This window comes from Schistocerca gregaria, chromosome 1, assembly GCF_023897955.1.
Source record: "Schistocerca gregaria isolate iqSchGreg1 chromosome 1, iqSchGreg1.2, whole genome shotgun sequence".
Taxonomy (NCBI): Eukaryota; Metazoa; Arthropoda; class Insecta; order Orthoptera; family Acrididae; genus Schistocerca; species Schistocerca gregaria.
This window is the reverse complement of record NC_064920.1, coordinates 319286147-319310273: the sequence shown is the minus strand read 5'-3', so window position 1 is coordinate 319310273 and position 24127 is coordinate 319286147. Positions and strand designations below refer to the sequence as shown.

The following is a 24127-nucleotide window of genomic DNA, read 5'->3' as shown; positions in this document are numbered from 1 at the left end:
TCCCTGTGACATCAGAATTTTGTGAGGTTAACAGTCTGGAATGTAGTCCAATAATCCTCTTCATAGCAATGAGAAGCTGTTCGAATAAACAAACATTGACACACAGACTGCTATAGCGGCGGAAAGTCGAATAACTTTCACTAGAGTGAGGGTCACCAGTATAATGGAGCAGTTGGAGGGAAACATGAGGACAACATTGTCATTCGTATGCTCCTATCTACCTCACTATAGACGGCCATCTTCTAGGCCACGACTTTGGTACATATTTCTTTGTACAGGTATCCCGTCGGCAAACACCTGCAGCTCTAATAGTCTTCTGAACACAATGAACAGACTGTCGGTGCCAGTTTCTATAAATTTTTGGAAAATTCTTCAATGTAGTAGAAACAACAGACCCTCCGGCTCCGGGAAACTCAGGATGAAGTTATTGACTGCAAGGACTCGCTATTCATTGATTTTTTGGAACGCGGTGCCACATATAACGCACAGCGGTACGTGGGCACTTTGCAAAAACTGAAGTGCGCTCTAAGTCCAAACGCTCGGGCGTATTGAAGGATGGTATCATTCTGTTACAGAATAATGCCCGCACACATGTTGCCAAGGCTGTTTAGAATACTCAGCAGATGTTTCGCTGGGAAGCCCCTACGCATCCTCCATACAGGTCCTATCTCTCCGCATGCGTTTTCCATATTTCTGGAGCCCTGAAGAAAGGCTTTCGTGGCCGTCGATTTGCCTCGTATGAAGAGGTGCATACCTGGGTACAATCGTATTTCTGCAGGCAACCGCAAACATTTTTTCCATGAACCCATTGGCCATCATGTCTCACAGCGGATAATGTAGTTAAAAGTTGCAACTGTGGCGATTACTTTTGAAATAATAAACACATTTTATTTACTTTTTCCATTTGTCTCGTTTCCGTTTGACTTCCCCTTAAGGTTTGCTTAAATCACTCAATGAGGCACAGACACATTGATAATGCCACAGACCATTCCCTGATCCTGTCTAGTTTCAGTTCCAATTACATAGATCTCAATGAAACAGCAAAATATAACTAACTTACTACATTCAGCTTTTCTTCCGACCTGTGAAATGCTACGATGGCAAATCAGTGATTGTCCTAAGGCCTAAGTTGTTGCTCCTCGAAGGATCACGTGCAGTTCAGAACTTCCAAGAGATTTCCTTCCGGTGTGTGTATAAAATATGACGACATGGAAATAGGAGAAGTTGAGAGTGTAAAATTCTTGGGATTACAACCTGATAATAAATTCAGTTGCGAGCAACATACTAACGAGCTGCTCAAGCGCCTAAACAAGTCTGTGTTTGCAATGCGAATGATGTCAGACATAGGAGATATAATTATTAAAAAAAACTGGCATATTTTGCTTATTTTCACTCCATTATGTCATATGGTATCATATTTTGGAGTAACTCCACAAAGAGAGAAAAAAATGTTTAGAGCACAGAAGAGTAATGAGTAGTGTAAATCCAAGAACATCATGTCGAAACCTATTCAAAGAATTGGGCACATTAACCACAGCTTCTCATTATATTTATTCCTTAATGAAGTTTGTTGTAAATAATACAACTCTTTTTCCAACTAACTGCTTAGTACATAGTATCAATACTAGGAATAAGAACAACATACATACAGATTTAAAATAACTAACTCTTGCCCAGAAAGGAGTCCAGTATTCAGCAACGCATATTTTCAATAAGTTACCAACAACAATTAAGAGTTTAGTTTCAGACAAGGCACAATTTAAACAAATTTAAAACAATTTTTGGTGGCCAACTCCTTCTATTCCACCCATGAGGTTCTCAACAAGTGCAGTAGACCATTTTAATGAAAATTTATTATACTCCAATTTTTGACAATACTTAGTTGTAACAGCCAAGTAACTACCTACTGTGTGATTGGTGGATGTATGGAAAGCAGATGTAAGTCTTAAGTCTGTAAATAGTGGAAGTTTAATTTTAAATCTTGTACATAATCTGACTGTTCTTAACTGAGGATCACTGAAATGAATAATTTCCTTTGATTTTTGACAATACTTGGTTGCAACAGCCAAGAAACTAGCAAATGTCTGAATGATGGATTTAATGAAAGCAGATGTAAGTATTAAACCTGTAAATATTGGAAGTTTAATTAATTTACATCATTTTACTGTTTATTGACTGAGGATCATTAAAATTAATCAAACTCACGTTTTTCTAATTACGTTTTTGTAATGTGTTCTAACATGTTCCACACCCAGGAGGATTCCCTCTTTTATGGGTCTATGGAATGAAAAATTATTCTAATCTAATGTAATCTAAACTGAATGTATCACTTCTGAAACCCTCACAAAAAAAGAAAAAAATAGCTTTTGGCCTTCATCTCGAGCTCTTCGGCCGACGTTTGTTTAATGTTTTTATTCTGACATGTCGCCAGGTCGAGTGGGTGGCATTGTCGAAGATTCACGCTGCATTGCTGGTGGCAGAATTCATCGTCCATTGCTGATAGCAGTCTTGTGAATCTTTGGCAGTGCCAACCACTCGTCTTGATGAAATGTCAGAAAAATCACTAAACGAACGTCGTACAAAGATCCTGAGACGAAAACAACAGGAAATACGTCTACATATACATCTACATACATACTCCGCAATCCACCATACGGTGCGTGGCGGAGGGTTCCTCGTACCACAACTAGCATCTTCTCTCCCTGTTCCACTCCCAAACAAAACGAGGGAAAAATGACTGCCTATATGCCTGTCTCTTATCTTTGTGGTCTTTCTACGAAATGTAAGTTGACGGCAGTAAAATTGTACTGTAGTCAGCCTCAAATGCTGGTTCTCTAAATTTCCTCAGTAGCGATTCACAAAAAGAACGCCGCCTTCCCTACAGAGATTCCCACCCGAGTTCCTATAGCATTTCTGTAACACTAGCTTGATGATCAAACCTACCAGTAATAAATCTAGCAGCCCGCCTTTGAATTGCTTCTACATCCTCCTTCAATACGACCTAATAGGGATCCCAAACTCTCGAGCAGTACTCAAGAATAGATCGTATTAGTGTTTTATAAGTGGTCTCGTTTACAGATGAATCACATCTTTCCAAAATTCTACCAATGAACCGAAGACTACTATCCGCCTTCCCCACAACTGCCATTACATGCTTTTCCCTCTTCATATCGCTCTGCAATGTTACTCTGAAATATTTAATCGACGTTACTGTGTCAAGCGCTACACTACTAACTGAGAATTCAAACATTACAGGATTCTTTTTCCTATTCATGTGCATTAATTTACATTTATCTATATTTAGAGTTAGCTGCCATTCTTTACACCAATCACAAATCCTGTCCAAGTCATCTTGTATCCTCCTACAGTCACTCAACGACGACACTTTTCCGTACACCACAGCATCGTCAGAAAACAGCCGCACATTTCTATCCACCCTATCCAAAAGATCATTTATGTAGATAGAAAACAACAGCGGGCCTACCACACTTCCCTGGGGCACTCCAGATGATACCCTCACCTCCGATGAACACTCACCATCAACGACAACGTACTGGGTTCTATTACTTATAAAGTGACCGCGAAAGCCTCAACGGTTATGTAATTTAACAAGAGCTGTGATCGCTAAACAGCGTAGTTGTTCTTGATCGACAGTACATCTCGTGTTAACACTAGGAGCATAGACAGCAGGCATATGGAATAGAAGAGCAGCCGGAGGCCTGACTGGGGAATCAGTACGTACGTGGAATCCGAGCGAGGGCGCCTTCTTGCCGCGCACGCCGTAGAAGCCGGAGAGGGGGGCCTTCTTGCCTCGCACGCCGTAGAAGCCCGAGGGCCCTTTCTTGCCGCGCACGCCGTAGAAGCCGGCCTGCGGGGCCTTCTTGCCTCGCGTGCCGAAGAAGCCCTTGAGGGCGCGCTTCTCGTCGCGCAGCCAAGGGTCGTCCAGCTGCAGCTCGTCGGCGTCGGCGTCGGCGTCGTAGTCCTCCCTGTAGGGCAGGTCTGCCAGCTGCAGGTAGTCGGCGCCGTCTCCCAGCTCTGCGTCCTCCGCGTCCGCCTCATCTTTCTTGCCTCGGACACCCTGCAAAAAATTTAATAGGCAGAGACCTTATGACCCGCTTTACTACGTACACTCAGGCGACACAAGCCAGTCGATAGCGATGTGCACGTATACAGATGGCGGTGGTATCGCTTACACAATGTATAAAAAAGCAGTGCATTGGCGGAATTGTCATTGCTCTCAGGTGATTCACGTGATGAGGTTTTCGACCTCGTCATGGCTGCACGACGGGAATTAACAGATTTTGAACGCGGAGAGGTAGTTGGAGCTGGATGCGTGGGAAATTCCATTCCCGAAATCGTTAGCTAATTCAATACCCCGAGATCCACAGTGTCAGGAGTCTGCCGAGAATACCAGATTTCAGAAATTGCCTCTCATCACGGACGACCATCACTTAACGACCGAGAGCAGCGGCATTTGCGTAGAGTTCCCAGTGCTAACATACAAGTAACTCACTCCGTCTTCAGGCCACGAGTGCCCTACCGGGACCATCCGACCGCCGTGTCATCCTCAGCGGGGGATGCAGATAGGAGGGGTGTGGGGTCAGCACACCGCTCTCCCGCTCGTTATGGTGGTATTATTGACCGAAGCCGCTACTATTCGGTCGAGTAGCTCCTCAATTGACATCACGAGGGTGAGTGCACGCCGAAAAATGGTAACAGCATTGGCGGTCTAGATGGTCACCCATCCAAGTGCCGACCATGCCCGACAGCGCTTATCTTCGGCGATCTCGCGGGAACCGGTGTAACAGACAAGTAACACAGCGTGAAATAACCGCAGAGATCAATATGGGACGTATGATGATTGTGGCTGTTAGGGCAGTGCGGCGAAATTTGGCGTTAATGGGCTACAGCAGCAGAGAACCGATAAGAGTGTCTTTGCTAACGGCGCAACATCGCCTGCAGCGCCTCTCCTGGGCTCGTGATCATATAATTTTGATCCTGGACGTTTGGAGAACCGTAGCGTGGTCATATGAGTCCCAATTTCAGTAGGTAAGAGCTGATGGTAGGGTTCGAGTGTGTCGCAGACCCAACGAAGCCATGGACCAAAGTTGTCAACAAAGCGCTGTGCAAGATGAAGGTGGCTCCATAATGGTGTGGGATCTGTTTACATTACATGGAAGCGATCATTGATTGGAAATTGTCATGTTCGGCAGCTTGAAGAGCTGCCAGTCTGTTAGGACAGTGTGGAGAAATTTGGCGTTAATGGGCTAAGGCAACAGACAGTGCGCTACGCCTACAGCACCCCTCCTGGGCTCGTGATCATATCATTTGGACCCTGGACGCTTGGAAAACCTTGGCCTGGTGATATGAGTCCCGATTTCAGTAAGAGCTGACGGTAGGGTTCGAGTGTGTCGCAGATCCAACGAAGCCATTGACCCAAGTTGTCAACAAGGCACTGTGCAAGATGGAGGTGGCACCATAATGGTGTGGGTTGTGTTTACATTACATGGAAGCGATCATTGATTGGAAATGGTCATGTTCGGCTACTTGGAAAGTATTTGCTGCCAGTCATGGACTTTATGTTTCCAAAGATGTTACTGGGCCACAGTTATTCGCGAATGGTTTGAAGAATATTGTGAACAATGCGAGCGAGTGATCTGGCCACTCAGATCGCCCGACGTGAACCCCATCGAACATTTATGGGACATCAGCGAGAGACCAGTTCGTGCACGAAGTCCTGCACCGGCTACACTTTTGCGTTTATGGCCGGCTAAGAGGCAGCATGGCTCAATATTTATGCAGGGAACTTCCAACGACTTGTTGAGTCGATGCTACATCGAGCTTCTGCACTACACCGAGCAAGGGTTCCGACTGATATTAGGAGATATCCCATGACTTTCGTCACCTCACGTACTCTGTTTCTTCCGTCCTGTGTCACGGACCTTTTTGATGTGTATTTTTTCTATGCAAAGTAGACAAAAAATTAGTCACGCCCAGGATAAATCAAGCTAATACCGCTGAACACCATCTGTGTCCTTGACAACGTCCCGAATTCAACGAGGAAGAGAGTCCACAACTTTCTTCAGGTATTCCATACCCAGTCGAAGCCACTCGTTGATGATTGGATACAGCAGGACTACCAAGTTGCGGAGATGTCGATCGCTAAGTTTCACACACTTTTCCAAATAGTGCCAGACATTTTCTATGGGATTAAAGTCGGGTGACGTAGCGGGCGAGTCGAGGGGTGATAGGCTGCATGACTGTATATCAAACCAGGAACAACTGTGAGCCGTCCTGTGAACTCGGCTGTTATCTCAGTGGAGGAAGGGATGTAAACGAAAGCCGGCCGGAGTGGCCGAGCAGTTCTAGGCGCTTCAGTCTGGTACCGCGCGACCGCTACGGTCGCAGGTTCGAATCCTGCCTCGGGAATGGGTGTGTGTGATATCCTTGGGTTAGTTAGGTTTAATTAGTTCTAAGTTCTAGGGGACTGATGACCTCAGATGTTAAGTTCCATAGTGCTCAGAGCCATTTGAACCATTTTTTGTAAACGAAACGGCAATAGCTGCTCTCTGTGAACGTTGAAATGAAAATCTTGGCTCGTGTTCACAGTGCAAAAGATCACGGTTTCATCTCTGGTCTGAACTGTACGCTCCATTTACTGCGGGCGTCATTGGATTGTTGGCGCACTTCTTCACCTGGCGTCATTTGAAAAGAGGCTCATCGCAACACACTACATGCCTCTAGTCAGCTACCACTCATATTCACGAAATTCACTTGGAAACTGGATGAGGTGGACCTGCATTCTCTTTTCGGTACAGTCGTTCCGTTACACAAAATCGTTACTACGAGAGACTATTAGAGAACACTATTCTGTGTGGTTATCAGTACAGATGAAAATTAATACATTCAGCAGTCTGCAATGATAAACGAACAAATCCGGCAGCTTCATTCACGCTGCGGTCGTGGGCATGTTCATTCACAGTAGCTCCTATCTGCCATTCTGTCACGTCTTCACTTCGACCCATGTTACATACAGTGCTAGGTGCCCACAGGTTACCCATGTACGCTTCACCCCACAGCGGTTACTCACGTCATCAGCGGAGGATCGCATGACTGCCTGTTCACACTTCTACACCGTCTGCAATGACCTAAAGCGAGCAATGGACTCTTTTTGAGCGCGTGACTAATACTATGTTCGGTGAGCTTATTTACAGAATGAAAACCATCGTCTAAAGCAACTGACGAACGTACTTTCATGTTCAAAAATATCAGAACAATCTGAACTACATTCCGCCTGATTTATATGCTATTCACATGACGTAACTTTCTTGCAGGTCCTCTAATCTCTTTTCGGTACAGTTGTTTCATTATACAAAATCGTTACTACAAGAGATCACTACAGAACACGGCTCTGTATGGCTATAAGTCCACATGCAGATTAATATCAAGATAATTCCTATATCAGGAAACCTTTTATTAGAGTTGGCACAATCTTTAACGCTTTTATACTCAGTTTTATTACAATGAATATTTCAAAAAGCACGCTTCAACTTGAAATTTCAAGATGAAAATTTTTGTACTGGACCTGGGATTCCTATCCAGCAACTACTGTCCCAGTTGAATAACCATTAAAGATCTTACATATGATTTCCTTCGCTGATAGTAAAGTGTGTGCACGTTGAAACTTGAAATGACATTGCGTGAAATTTTGTTTTGGACAGTGATTCGAATCCAGTGCGTAATCGATTGTTAATTATGCAAAATCAAATTTCACATGCCTAAATTTTTCACCTGTAGGGAGGTGATTGAAAGTGAAATGATTGGACGAAAAAGCTTTGCCTCACCGGGTTTCCAACCCGGCGTCTTTGTTTCCTTGTCACAATCGGATGTTAAATATTTAGTGAGGTGTGCGTAGTTTGAATTGGCTATAACGTGATGAAAATTTTTGTGCTGGCTTGAAGTCGAACCCGCACATATCATCGTTACTGAATACACATAAAGAGATGTTAAGCATTGAATTCTTTTTCACCTGTAGCTAGGAGTGGCATGTTCGAACCTGAAATGATATGGTGAAACGTTCTGTGTCTGACTGGATGTCGAAACCTGCACCAGTATTTACAGCATCTCATATTACAAAACAATAACAAATACTTTTCCTGTAACCTTGTGTGACGACTGGTTCATTAATAGAATAAAATTTCTGTTGTAATGAAGCTTACTGGTGACAGAGTTTCCACATACTTGCCGCTACTTCCGCCTGTGTCAAGGCCTAACCAAATTCGTCTGTGCTTCAGTCGGTAGTAGGGGGTCATAAAGTTTAATGTGGATTTGGCACGACGGAGCACCTCTACGTTCTTCAGCTGACGTTACCAGAGGTGAGGAGAGTCTGTTCGTGATTGGTAAAAATGGTTGCCTAAAAGGTGAATAGAACCCAGACATTAAGCATACTAAGCTAGAATCAATCCAGTAGACCATCAAATTACACATAAAGATGGTTCATGATTTTGTGGCAACGAAGGATGCTCCACACTGGATGAGAATTTCGAATTCGTTGATTTGGATCACTGCCAGTCCAAAACATCGAGATCCTTGTTCGTCCGCATTGCCATTCACCAGATGCCACAGCTATCGAATTCGTGCTTTCGACTAGATTTTGGAATCACTGAACTAAAATCACATCTGCATGAACTGGCAACTCAGTATGATGCGGAAATTTCTACAGCGGACACACCAGGAACCGCGGTGTTGGCCGTCGAATAGCGCTAGCTTCGCAGCATTTGTGCACCGCCGCCGTCAGTGGCAGCCAGTTTGCCGTGGCATACGGAGCTCCATCGCAGTCTTTAACACTGGTAGCAGGCCGCGACAGCGTGGACGTGAACCGTATGTGCAGTTGACGGACTTTGAGCGAGGGCGTATAGTGGGCATGCGGGAGGCCGGGTGGACGTACCGCCGAATTGCTCAACACGTGGGGCGTGAGGTCTCCACAGTACATCGATGTTGTCGCCAGTGGTCGGCGGAAGGTGCACGTGCCCGTCGACCTGGGACCGGACCGCAGCGACGCACGGATGCACGCCAAGACCGTAGGATCCTACGCAGTGCCGTAGGGGACCGCACCGCCACTTCCCAGCAAATTAGGGACACTGTTGCTCCTGGGGTATCGGCGAGGACCATTCGCAACCGTCTCCATGAAGCTGGGCTACGGTCCCGCACACCGTTAGGCCGTCTTCCGCTCACGCCCCAACATCGTGCAGCCCGCCTCCAGTGGTGTCGCGACAGGCGTGAATGGAGGGACGAATGGAGACGTGTCGTCTACAGTGATGAGAGTCGCTTCTGCCTTGGTGCCAATGATGGTCGTAGGCGTGTTTGGCGCCGTGAAGGTGAGCGCCACAATCAGGACTGCATACGACCGAGGCACACAGGGCCAACACTCGGCATCATGGTGTGGGGATCGATCTCCTACACTGGCCGTACACCTCTGGTGATCGTCGAGGGGACTCTGAATAGTGCACGGTACATCCAAACCGTCATCGAACCCATCGTTCTACCATTCCTAGACCAGCAAGGGAACTTGCTGTTCCAACACGACAATGCACGTTCGCATGTCTCCCGTGCCACCCAACGTGCTCTAGAAGGTGTAAATCAACTACCCTGGCCAGCAAGATCTCCTGATCTGTCCCCCATTGAGCATGTTTGGGACTGGATGAAGCGTCGTCTCACGCGGTCTGCACGTCCAGCACAAACGCTGGTCCAACTGAGGCGCCAGGTGGAAATGGCATGGCAAGCCGTTCCACAGGACTACATCCAGCATCTCTACGATCGTCTCCATGGGGGAATAGCAGCGTGCATTGCTGCGAAAGGTGGATATACACTGTACTTGTGCCGACATTGTGCATGTTCTGTTGCCTGTGTCTATGTGGCTGTGGTTCTGTCAGTGTGATCATGTGATGTATCTGACCCCAGGAATGTGTCAATAAAGTTTCCCCTTCCTGGGACAATGAATTCACGGTGTTCTTATTTCAATTTCCAGGAGTGTAATAGCTGCTTAGGCAGGAGCGTTGTGACCATTCTCATGTTACATATGATGTAATGTAGTCAAATAAGATAAAAATATCCTGAAAAATTAGGTTGGTGCGTAAGTGCATAGAGATTTTGTTTGAAGTGCTGTCAGACAGGTTTACAATGAGACTCACGGGCCATAGATACGAGAGATGCTAAAGGAGGGAATGGTTTCAGAGAGACGCTGCCTTTGCGTGCGTTTTTTTTTTTTATCATGGGGAAGCATGGCTTAATACAATAACCAAATAATTCTACTGACGAGACGAAAAACCTGGGCTGACCAATCCGAGCACGGCCATGCCAAGTGAAGGCGTTGAGGGGTGGTTGGGGGAAAGGGGTGGCGGGAGGAGGATCGTGCTAGTGTGTGGGACTTTGATGAGAGTGCTCGTGCAAGTTGGTACTCTGCTTTTCCTGACGTGTTTGGGACTTTCGACATTTGTTAAGAGGTCGTGCAATAATTTGTTTGCAAGCGTAAGCACTCCCGTTACAGGCCATGCACCAGTTATCTGTCTGTCCTACGGTAATGATGAAGTCTGGGAAAAAATTACTGAGCATTTTCATTAATCTAATACTCATATTACTGTTTTCTTTCACTTGAAGCGATGGAAAGGTATTAGTTTTTCTGTATTGTGTTTTGTAAAGGTGAGCTGAAATTAACGAGTAATGGTTCTAACAGAACATGTTTTGCCAATAAATTGGTTATAATGTACTATATTTACATTTTAATATATGGCATATCAGGTCCTTTTATTTATTATTAATTGTAAATATCGGATTCAAGTGCAGCCATAAATAAAAAAAGTTACCAACTTTAATTATCTTCCGGCTTAGACCTTAAAATGTATACCTATACTATTCATGGCCAACGCAACTGAATCTGTCACTATAATCTTCACTACATATCTCGATTTTTGCAATCCATAGTATTTGCCCCCTTCTATTCTTCCCTCCATTTCTATGTTAATTAAGTGGCAGGAAACAAGTTTGGCGCAACACAAGACCGTCACTTAAACTGAACTGGTATCTCAACTGCAATTTATAAGAAGACATTATCGCCTTTCCGGAAGACTGTTGTGATATACCTTTTGCATTTCTTACTTTTATGTTTTCATCCTCTTTAAAAGCAAAGAGAAAAGATGAGGTGGTAGTAGCCCAGCGTAGAGCCTGTGCCTACCGTCAGGTATTTTTGACTTTCAGATGTTAAAAGACAGAGCAGTTTTTGGTTCTGGTACGAATTGTGGGAAGGAAGGTTTCGCTCAGTGAGTGAACGAGTGAGAACCGCCATTTTTTAGCGAGTAATTGCAGACCGCCATTGTGTGTATTTTCTATGTGCATCGAACAGAAATATAGTAGTGTTTTATTAACAGAATATTTGTGAGAGTTATTATTATTTCAAGTAGTACTGCAATAAGAAGAACGGAAGCCCACCTGTGTACTTCGGAAAATTTACGAAGATCCGAATATAACAACACGGCCACAGTCAAGGAGACGGCGATCGGACATAATATTAATAATTGGTACGCATAAAATACTATGAAGACGATTTATTTATATAAATATAAACTAAAATGATTCCTTTCCCGTTACAGGCAATGCCTAGCTTATTGTGCTTGTCCTTCATGCCAAAGAATTAATCTCTTTAATTCATCCATTTTAAAAAAAGCCACACATTCCAACATTTTATTATCATTCATTCCCTATCCTATTATATTATCATTTTATTATATTATACTGTGTAATTTTATTAAAATTATCGGAAGCTCAAAAAATTGCTTGTAGAATCACTAGAGTTCACTCCACGTAACTTGGCGGGTGTGGTCTGGATGCGCAGAAACGCGGATACGTCACGTGACGTGCTAAACAATAGCAGTCAGTCAGTCGTAGTGAGCGCTCGAGTTCATTTCTTGCAGTGCGGAGCGAGTGTACGACTGAGTTCAGCACTCTGCGTGTCGTTCTTTCGAAAGTTATTTCGAGGCAGCCTGATCAGTATGGGTAGTAAAGCAAGTCTCAACGACTATTTCACAAGGGGTCGTGAGAAATTGTGCTTCGCTTGTGTCAGTTCTTTAGATGGTAGTCGGAAGCGGTATCCACGTCTGATCACGAAGCATCTCCCTGTGTTGCAAGTGCCAAGAACGAAAACTTGAGCTTTACGGTATCGGACTGAGAACTGTTGAACGGATCGCGAGTGAAGACAACGCGTCTGCTGAAGAGCAATTCGTAAGTGTACTCGACAGTTTCAGCAAGAATGTATTACGGAGGAACATATTTGGCGCGTATTGTAAAGGTGAATATCTTATGGCAGATAACCCATGTTCATACATGAAAGCAGTTCACAGTTTCAACGGCACCAAATCTACCATGCTGAGAACGTTAAGGACAATCAGATTCAAATACGGAAAGACCAATGCAGGAAGAAAGCTGCTCTTGGAGAGAAGTGACATTGTGACAGCAAGAACTGTGTTTTTCAGATCAATGCACGGAATAAATCAAGCCGGAAAATCACGTATTTATTACCTCGATGAAACATACTTTAATTAGAACCACTCAACATCAATGTGCTGGAAGACAAGTGAGAATGTTGTAGACCTGAAAGTTCCTGTGGGCAAAGGGAGACGCCTTGTCCCTTCGCATTGGCTCTACAGAGACAGACTTCGTACCAGAAAGTAAATTAATTTTTAAAACATCAAAGTCAAAACATTCAGTAGTAATGTTGTAAAATTCCTAGTAATTTAAAATGGAAGAAATATTCCCAGGGAATGTTGCCGGCAGTATTCCCAAAATTCATAAATTCCTGGGAAGTTATGGTTAATTAGCAAAATAGCTCAAAAACTGTTAATAGGTAAAATCAGTGATTATATGGCTAAATCTTATATCGATCTGGACTTAACCTCCTTGTTAGAAATGAAGACATTTTTTGGTTTTCAATGTTTTAAATATCAAAAAATTAGCCCTCGAACTGCCAAGCGTCAACATTCATGACTCTTACATTTCCTAGAAGTGCCAACGTCGAAATAAGCAACCTTTAGAAAAATCGAGTTTATAATATTGATATTCCATCTAGTGAGTAACTAAAGCTACTAAAATACTCAGGGGAGTTTGTTTATTCAGTTTGTTAAATGTTTTGTCGACATTAGAGGTATTTAGTGTATAAAGTTCAAAATAAACTCGTGCAAATTTTGTAAACATAAGTCATAGAAAATGGCATTTCGGGAAAAATTATGCGAATAAAACGGCCGATATTTATGATTAACTTGAAAACACAAGTGATTTTACTGACATAGAACATTTTAAAATATTAATTAACATTCTAAAAGTCAAAGTGATTGCGATATTTTGGAAAATAAATTTATAAATCATGATTCGTCACAGTAAATGAGAAGTCTTTAAATTCTGAAAGTGAAACACCTCTAGTCATTCGTTTGGAAAAATTAAAAAAATACTAGAGATAACGACCAGTTGAGAATTACACATCCACAGAAATATTTTGTAAGTTTAGGTTTCATTCAGAGAAATTTGGGGTTTCAACTATCCTAAAAATAGTAGGCCTAGCGAATATTTTAAATTATTTTTCTTGCCAGACTTACAGTAAATGGTGTTTTGCATGGAATTTGCAAGGAAATTAATGCGTGGAATGATATATCTTGGATTTAAATGTATGAATTTACTTAGTTAACCCAGTTTTAAAATTCTTTAACTGTTAATAAGTGTTAAAACATTCAAAATCTAAAAATTTTCATAAATTCCCAAGTTTTGGGAATCTTCCTATCCAAAGAAATATTCCTGGCAGTATTCCTATTTTATAAGTTCCCTCCCACTGGGAATATACCCGGCCCACATCACTATTCAGAAGACTACCACTCTGAAATGACTTATGCTTGTCTTCAAGCAGTGGTTTGTACAACAGCTACTCCCGTACCTGGCACAGAATTATCTGCCAATGCAAGCGGGCACTCTCTGCAAGTGCATAAAGCTCCTATTCCGAATACCAGAAAAGACTAAATTATTTCGTGGTCATCTAATGGAATTCCTCACACATCGTCACAGGCTAGGGCCGAGTTCTTCGTGCTCTTAAACGTAAACAGGCCGAAATATTTAGAGATAGATGAACTTTGAAAGACAGCATGGTCATAGAGTAATCATTGCGACTAAAATCCTACAGAACTGGTAGTGGCGCAAGCTAAAGCGCGTATCGCAGAAAGAAACAGCGCCTTCCGGATTGCTGACATCGACAGACTCACACATGAAGCGCTGAACAACGTAACCCTCTCTGCGTAGGCAAATTGAGGTAGACTTTCAAAAACACTGTAGAAATAATATTTTAAAAAGGAAATCGACAGAAGCTCAGTGATGGAGCCTTTCATAATTCACCTTCACGATTCCGATACGTCTGAGTCAGTGAGTGGGAGGGTGAAGACGATGTTTGGGGCTAACTGTGTCAGTACTACTTATTTCCACATTTAAAAACATGTACTACAACTAAAGCCTGTACTGTGTAACTTGAGACTAGGTTTGCTTGGCCGGTAGCAGACCAATAAAAAGATTTTAATTCTTATGCAGTACCGTTGTGAACTTAGTTTAAAGCTTGTCTTCGGTCTTGAACAGTTACACTCGTCAATTTCGGGACTTGAACCTGGGTTTCCTGCTTACTAGGTAGATGCGCTAGCCACTATACAAATTTTAATTACTTTCTTCAGCTTCTATCATTATCTACGAGAAAGCTGAGACTCATACGTCTCAAGTAAAACTCAATTCCATCAGATCCATAGGTCATCTACCCCTGAGATGCAGGCAGGATTTGCCCACTACGGACAAAGCTAGGGTGCTATTCCTCGGCAACAGTGACGATATGAGAAGGCGAAAATGGGCTGAAGGTTTGAAGTTTGTCTAAGGGAGTGCAAGAGTAGCAGCCAGAATGTTACAGTGGTGTGATGGTTAACACACCTGCCTAGGAAAAGAGGAGATATGGGTTTAGGTTCTGCCTATGGAATAAATTTTAATTCTTTTCTTCAGCTTCTATCATTATCGATGATAACCCTGAGACTCATATGTCTCAAGAAAAATTTAATTCCATCAGATCAAGAAACAATACTGACGACCATTATAAATTATTTTATATAAATGTCGTGTCTAGGAAGAGAAAACGCCACTGTTTTCTTAAATAATGATTTTTAAAGTATGACAGAACTTTTAACATTTTCTGAAATAAAATTCATTCAGCTTTGTGCCGAAAAGGTACTGTACACGTAGCTTGCTCAGACATTTGTTTAAGCCACTTAAACAATGACAGGTATAAATTTCATTTGAGCAGATATTTACTCTACAACTCCAAATAATTAATTGTCACTACAGTTTGCAAGCCATCACAAAGTGAACCTAATCGTCGGATTCGAAAGGGAAATGTGCCCCTGTTTTTCCCATTAATCACGCTATTGTAAAACCTTTTATGAGTATTATAAAAGTTGTTTGCGGATGGTCAAAGGCTACTGCTGATCGAGGATGTGTTAGTAAATATACGTTTTTCGCAACGTTTCTTTTGTTCTTCTTTTTAATTTTTATTGTGAAAGACATCACAAGATGAACATATTTTTCGAGTTCGAGCGTGAAAGAGTAATAAATGTGCCTCTGCTTTTCCAATTATTTACACGGCATTTTTGGTATTGGTTGACGGGAACGAGAAACAATGCTATTATTGTTGTCACTATTCACCTTATTACCATGCGCTGATATTTTTCTACATTAAAAATTTTATACAGTCCAGTATTCAGACGCACACAGTCTGATAACGTAGCTTTCCTCGCAAAGGCGTAAATCACCTTTCGTGTGTGCTACGTAACGTTACTTGTCGGCAGTCAGTAGCCGATGGTAGAGTGGAGCGCAGCTAATGTACGGTCAGCTTACATTGCACGACAATCGACAATCTCAAAAACATCGGTGTTGAGGATGCTACATCAACATCGATGCGCCAGGAATTGCATGGCGACGGCTTTGAACGCCGTGTACAATTATGCCACTGGGCACAAGAGAAATTGCGGGACGATGACTGATTTTTTGCATGCGTTCTATTTAGCGACGAAGCGTCATGCACCAACAGCGGTAACGTAAACCGGCATAATATGCACTATTGGGCAACGGACAATCCACGATGGCTGCGACAAGTGGAACATCTACGACCTTGGCGGGTTAATGTATAGTGCGGCATTATGGGAGGAAGGATAATTGGCCCCCATTTTATCGATGGCAATCTAAATGGTGCAATGTATGCTGATTTCCTACTTAATGTTCTACCGATGTCACTTCAAGATGTTTCACTGCATGACAGAATGGCGAAGTACTTCCAACATGATGGATGTCCGACACGTAGCTGACCTGTGGTTGAAGCGGTATTGAATAGCATATTTCATGACAGGTGGATTGGTCGTCGAAGCACCATACCATGGCCCGCACGTCACCGGATCTGACGTCCCCGGATTTTTTTCTGTGGGGAAAGTTGAAGGATATTTGTTATCGCGATCCATCGGCAACGCTTGACAACATACGTCAGCGCATTGTCAATGCATGTGCGAACATTTCGGAAGGCCAACCATAGCGCCATCTGGTTTCCCCCTTCAAGCTATACAAGTTTCATTCTTTGTAATTCTTTGACGCTTACTCCGTGAGATATTTGGCCCGGCCACGATCAATGGACCACCCGGTTTACTGTCAGTTTTAGAGCTATATATTGAAGTATTGACTTGTTATTAGATGTTCTGTACATCAACAAGCTAGCAGACTGCTTATGCCCATTAGAGCAAGATTTGAAAGGAAACCGATGAAAGTTCGCGCTTGGCGATAACCACTTCGCTACTTAGCAGTGGTAACTGCAGGTAAGTGGCACAAGGACAGGTGTCCGATGGGTCCGTCGTTCTGTTTCGTCGCATATCGGATTTGACTGAAACATTTCATGTCGTCTTCCCCGTTTTTTCACACCGGGTCCAACTTATGTATTAGATATTTTATTGCTACGTCACTGTAAATGAAACTTTTAAGACATTTTGATATTTTAACAGCCATCAACGTTTCTCTTAATCATACATTAGCTACTTAATTTTTATTTCAAAATCGTGTACAGTCACAGTCTCAGTAAGCGCTACTTGTGCTCCATTTGTCTCACTGTTCATATGTAGCGCAAAAGTGGATGACACTGCTTCCTGTTTCGTAGTGAAACACGCGCGCGGAACACTGTTCATGAAGGGAAACAAATTGTTCTTAATGTTTTTCACAACATTGCAGAGAAAAATGGGCTTTGACGTTTATTGAGAGACACAATATAATAAGTACAAGAAACGTCTGTATACTTGTGATATTGGCGAAGTCGGTAACGACGTTGTTAAATAATCGGACAGGTTATTGAGCGGTAGTTCGAAACCTGTTGTGATCAACAATTTATTTGTTCCGTTCGAATACCTAAATCATTTAAATATTTAAATTTATCAACATGTGGTAATTAACTAATATTTAACCATATTTTTTTCATGAAAAATGCACGTCTTCTGCTTTCACTGCAAATACACATTCCTAATCATCGATATATTATAAAAGATTGTTACAAATCTTGAAATTAAGAAAACATTACACAATTAAATTTTTGGAGAAAAATGAATAATAATACTCTTTGTTTGAATATGCCCACTGTTTTATGGGACAGATGTGATCTCACACGAGCGAGAGTAAAAAGCGTAGTAGAAACACGGAAAACAATTTTCACGGCGTCGAGCACTGTACAAAGGCTGCATTTTTACAGTTGCCACCGTGCCAACGCTATCGGAACCCAACAGAATTGACATGCAGCCAGATAAAGGAATTTGTGGTGGGAAACAACAACTTACTGGAACTAATGCACGAAGCTTTATCATATGTCACTGCAGAACGATGGCGAAATGCAGAACAGCACGACATAAAAGAGGAGTAGTAGGAAATGTGGACTTTTCGGTGGCTTGGGATACTGTTGTGATCTCCTAGGTATCAGCGTAGCAGTACTACAACGTATCACTTTCCTCCAAGTCCCATATGGAAGAAGTTTAGAGATAACCAGACGACTGACTGTGATACCTTCAGTGACTTCAATATACACTACAGGCCATTAAAATTGCTACACCACGAAGATGACGTGCTACAAACGCGAAATTTAACCGACAGGAAGAAGATGCTGTGATATGCAAATGAGTAGCTTTTCAGAGCAATCAGACAGGATTGGCGCCGGTGGCGACGCCTACAACGAGCTGACATGAGGAAAGTTTCCAACCGATTTCTCATACACAAACAGCAGTTGACCGGCGTTGCCTGGTGAAACGTTGTTGTGATACCTCGTGTAAGGAGGAGAAATGCGTACCATCACGATTCCGACTTTGATAAAGGTCGGATTGTAGCCTATCGCGATTGCGGTTTATCGTGTCGCGACATTGCTGCTCGCGTTGGTCGAGATCCAATGACTGTAAGCAAAATATGGAATCGGTGGGTTCAGGAGGGTAATACGGAACGCTGTGCTGCATCCTAATGGCCTCGTATCACTAGCAGTCGAGATGACAGGCATCTTATCCTCATGGCTGTAAAGGATCGTGCAGTCACGTCTCGATCCCTGAGTCAACAGATGGCGACGTTTACAAGACAACAACAATCTGCACGAACAGTTCGACGACATATGCAGCAGCATGGACTATCAGCTCGGAGACCATGGCTACGGTTACCCTTGGCGCTGCATTACAGACAGGAGCTCCTGCGGTGGTGTACTCAACGGCGAACCTGGGTGCACGAATGGCAAAACGTCATTTTTTCGGATGAATCCAGGTTGAGTTTACAGCATCATGATGGTCGCATCCGTGTTTGGCGACATTGCGGTGAACGCACATCGAAAGCGTGTATTCGTCATCTCCATACCGGCCTATCACCCGGCGTGATGGTATGGGGTGCCATTGGTTACACGTCTCGGTCACCCCTTGTTCGCATTGATGGCACTTTGGACAGTGGACGCTACATTTCAGATGTGTTACGACCCGTGGTTCTACCCTTCATTCGATCCCTGCGAAACCATACTTTTCAGCAGGATAATGCACGACCGCATGTTGCAGGTCCTGGACGGGCCTTTCTGGAGACAGAAAATGTTCAACTACTGCCCTGGTTAGCATATTCTGCAGATCTCTCACCAACTGAAATCGTTTGGTCATTGGTGGCCGAGCGACTGGCTCGTGACAATACGCCAGTCACTACTCTTGATGAACTGTGTTATTGTGTTGAAGCTGCATGGGCAGTGCGCTTTTACTCCGCACATAGCTCCTGCAGAAAAATTACCTTTGTTAAAGTCAGTAATTTTCATCACTCTCGTTTCTAATTACAGTACTATGTTAGTTAAGATTGAGTGCATGTTTTCCTTCAGATCACTTAAGAAGCGTATCGCTTGAGTTTTACCATTGTATCCTTCTGTACAAAATTTAAATGACGTTCAAGAGTATATTCTTCTCCGTAAAGAGTCTGCAGCGTACACGAGAAAACACATCTACTTCTGAAAGAGACTGTTGTCATAACGGAGTAATGACCGTTTTATATCAACGATCGTGTTTGTTCATATCCTGGTGGAAATTTTTTTCCCTTCAACGTAAACAATGCGAAAATTACATTCGCATCCAGCGTAGAAATAACATAGCGAGAAATTAATGTAGCATTCAGGTTTGATATTTTTTCTCCCACAAACGTCGACGAGGGCTCGACACAACTTGTTCAAAATAAACTAGCATAATTTCATCTGGAATGGCCAGTCGTTGAGTTGAAACTATGGGAGCAGTGTGTCCGGCTGGAGAGAACTAGCTGTTGCCACGCCGGACAAAGCAAGTCTTGGCGGACAGCAGAGACGGGCGCAGCTTCCTAATTACCGACCCGCGACCCGCAATGCCAGAACAATGGGAAGCTGCGTGACAGCTGTGCGGCACGGTGTCAAAGGCTCACTGTGGGATGCCATTAATTGCCAATTTTTCTTCGAAACTCAAATACCGATATCTCCTCCGACAGCCGTTTCATTGTCACCGTTTAATCTAAAATTACTGAGTAAAAATACTGCAATCTCACGCTTGTTGTATAAAGAACGGGGAGGACAATATCCATTTTAAAGTAACCAACAAAAAAAAACTTACAATGCGCTACCGAAAGATCAATACTGATACTTGCCACCAACGGTCGGCTTGATTGTTTTATGATTGGTCGGATAAACGAGAAACCAAATGCCGCTTTTATTCCCAATGGAAGTTAAAACTTTTAGCCGGTAGCAGTCGCCACTCCTAGATATGGAACCGAGAGAGTTCGTGGTTAAATTTTTAACTTCTTGTCATCCCTGCCTCCCCTCTCTTCCCCCCGTCCCAACGGAATATGCTGTCACCATTACAGTTGCCCAGAAGTTTAGTAATAATAATAACAAAATATATAAAATAATATAATATAATAATTATAATATGGAAAGGAAACTTGCTGTTCACCATACAGCAAAAATACTGAATCGCAGATAGGCACAACCAAAGTCATACAAAATCTTGGGCGAACGTGCTAGACGGCTGCTAGGCTCGCAATGCCTGCTGCGAAGAAAGTGATTGTTTTTGCTGATATGACTTCCAATAACGACTGCGCGAAACGCCGCTATTTCGTTCAGGGTTATACGGCAGACACGCTCTGGAGGACCCCGAAGACTTTTTGAGCCCTCGGCTGTGATGGGTTTCAGGCTGTTAAAAGAACTATCATGTGTGCATGCGCGGACGAGATATAGGTCGAGGCACGTTCGAATGAACAAGGATGGACTACTCGCGTCCATCGTTTCCGTAGTGTAGCGGTTATCACGTCTGCTTCACACGCAGAAGGTCCCCGGTTCGATCCCGGGCGGAAACAATATTTTCCTGCCTATGTCATATTCTACTCCAGTGAGCCACGTCATGTGCGGATTTGCTGCATGTACCTTCGTTATGCAAGTACGGTGACAGCCAGAGACTGCGGTCATGTGTGTGTGAGTGGCATCTGCGTTGAGCGTGTGTGTATGTTATCTATTCTGATGAAGGCCTGTTGGACCGAGTGCTTTGTCTGACAGTCTTTTTGCTGTGCACAGCTGCATCTCCGCTATGTGGTGAGTGACAACTATTCTTTTCATAATACTGTCATTATTCTATCCTGGATTTTCCATTGTTTGATCATCATCATCATCATCATCATATAAGACTAATTATGCCTTTCAGCGTTCAGTCTGGAGCATAGCCCCCTTATAAAATTCCTCCATGATCCCCTATTCAGTGCTAACATTGGTGCCTCTTCTGATGTTAAACCTATTACTTCAAAATCTTTCTTAACCGAATCCAGGTACCTTCTCCTTGGTCTGCCCCGACTCCTCCTACCCTCTACTGCTGAACCCATGAGTCTCTTGGGTAACCTTGCTTCTCCCATGCGTGTAACATGACCCCACCATCTAAGCCTGTTCATCCTGACTGCTATATCTATAGAGTTCATTCCCAGTTTTTCTTTGATTTCTTCGTTGTGGACACCCTCCTGCCATTGTTCCCATCTACTAGTACCTGCAATCATCCTAGCTACTTTCATATCCGTAACATCAACGTTGTTGATAAGGTAACCTGAATCCACCCAGCTTTCGCTCCCATACAACAAAGTTGGTCGAAAGATTGAACGGTGCACAGATAACTTAGTCTTGTTTCTGACTTCCTTCTTGCAGAAGAGAGTAGATCGTAGCTGAGCGTTCACTGCATTAGCTTTGCTACACCTCGCTTCCTGTTCTTTCCCTATGTTGCCATCCTGTGAGAATTTGCATCCTAAGTACTTAAAACTGTCCACCTGTTCTAACTTTGTTCCTCCTATTTGGCACTCAATCCGTTTATATTTCTTTCCCACTGACATTACTTTCGTTTTGGAGATGCTAATCTTCATACCATAGTCCTTACATTTCTGATCTAGCTCAGAAATATTACTTTGCAAACTTTCAATCGAATCTGCCATCACAACTAAGTCATCCGCATATGCAAGACTGCTTATTTTGTGTTCACATATCTTGATCTCACCCAGCCAATCTATTGTTTTCAACATATGATCCATAAATAATATGAACAACAGTGGAGACAGGTTGCAGCCTTGTCTTATCCCTGAAACTACTCTGCAGCATGAACTCAATTTACCGTCAACTCTAACTGATGCCTGACTATCCATGTAAAAACCTTTAATTGCTTACAAAAGTTTGCCTCCTGTTCCATAATCTCGTAGAACAGACAATAACTTCCTCCTAGGAGCCCGGTCATATGCCTTTTCTAGACCTATAAAGCATAGATACAGTTCCCTGTTCCACTCATAACACTTCTCCATTATTTGCCGCAAGCTAAAGATCTGGTCCTGACAACCTCTAAGAGGCCTAAACCCACACTGATTTTCATCCAATTGGTCCTCAACTAATACTCGCACTTTCCTTTCAACAATACCTGAGAAGATTTTACCCACAACGCTGATTAAAGAGATACCTCTGTAGTTGTTACAATCTTTTCTGTTTCCTTGTTTAAAGATTGGTGTGATTACTGCTTTTGTCCAGTCTGACGGAACCTGTTCCGACTCCCAGGCCATTTCAATTATCCTGTGTAGCCATTTAAGACCTGACGTTCCACTGTATTTGATGAGTTCCGACTTAATTTCATCCACCCCAGCTGCTTTATTGCACTGCAATCTATTGACCATTTTCTCCGCTTCCTCAAATGTGATCCTATTTCCATCATCATTCCTATCCCATTCTAACTCGAAATCTGAAACATTGCTGATGGTATTTTCACCTACATTGAGCAACTCTTCAAAATATTCCCTCCATCTGCCCAAGGCATCCACAGGATTCACCAGCAATTTTCCTGACCTGTCCAAAATACTTGTCATTTCCTTCTTACCTCCCTTTCGAAGACTGCTAATTACACTCCAGAATGGTTCTCCAGCAACTTGATCCATAGTCTCCAACCTGTTTCCAAAGTCTTCTCAAGATTTCTTCTTGGATGCTGCAATTATCTGTTTGCCTTTGTTTCTTTCTTCAACATAACTTTCTCTGTCTACCTGAGTTCTAGTATGTAGCCATTTTTGATACGCCTTCTTTTTCCTTTTATAGGCTGCCTTGACTGTGTCATTCCTGGTGTGGGTTCCTGTAGTCATGTCCTAGTTCATGAACCACGGGCAACGTATGAGTGGCCAAGTAAGTGGTCCCGACAGTCGGGATACCAGTTACTCTGGAATAAGGCTGGGCATCTCGGACATATTCCGAATCGTGGTCACCTTTGTGCTCATACGCCAAAGACTACCAAATTCACCGGTTAGTCCCTCAACCGTTAGGGGTAAGACTCAATGGGACTCGGGACAAGTAAGGCTAGCAACCTGCTTCCCCGATACTTTAAATATGATGCTGGCAACAATCAGAGCAAAATGCCTCGGACCATTGTTTAATAATAATAATAATAATAATAATAATTTGTTTACATTAGTGCTTACAAGGGAACCTCCCAATCGCACCCACTTCAGATTTAGTTATAAGTTGGTACAGTGGATAGGCCTTGAAAAACTGAACATAGATCAGTCGCGAAAACAGGAAGAAGTTGTGTGGAACTATGAGAAAATAAGCAAGATATACAAACCGAGTAGTCCATGTAGAAGATAAGCAACATCAAGGACAATGTAAACGTAAGGGCGTCGTGGTCCCGTGTTTAGCGTGTGCAGCTGCGAAACGAGAGGTCCTTGGTTCAAGTCTTCCCTCAAGTAAAATTTTTAATTTTTTATTTTCACACAATTATCAAAGTTCAGGCACTCACACATAATCAACTTCGCTCTCCATCATTCCAGGACATGTTCAGATTTGCTTGGACATATGCAGGATTTGACAGTCTACACAGGGAAATATTTGAAAAAATTAAAAACTTATGTTTTGACAGAGCACAGGGAAAACTGTGCGACTGTGAAACTGTTGCATTCATTTGTTGCAGTTTATGTGACAAACTCTTATGTTTTCATCACTTTTTGGGAGTGATTATCACATCGACAA

At 42.9% G+C, this 24127-nt stretch overlaps 1 protein-coding gene and 1 non-coding gene across 2 annotated transcripts in view; one reads left to right on the top strand and one right to left on the bottom strand.

Annotated features, from left to right (window-relative positions):
• The window catches only part of LOC126343426 (tachykinins), a 955942-nt gene that overhangs the window by 16143 nt on the left and 915672 nt on the right, over window positions 1-24127 (bottom strand). The window contains exon 3 of the mRNA XM_050001936.1: window positions 3743-4078. Within this exon, the coding sequence (XP_049857893.1) occupies window positions 3743-4078 (336 nt within the window). The remainder of the gene's footprint in view (window positions 1-3742; window positions 4079-24127) is intronic.
• Trnav-cac (transfer RNA valine (anticodon CAC)) lies at window positions 20886-20958 on the top strand. The gene has a single exon. It is a non-coding gene; the product is annotated as a tRNA-Val (tRNA).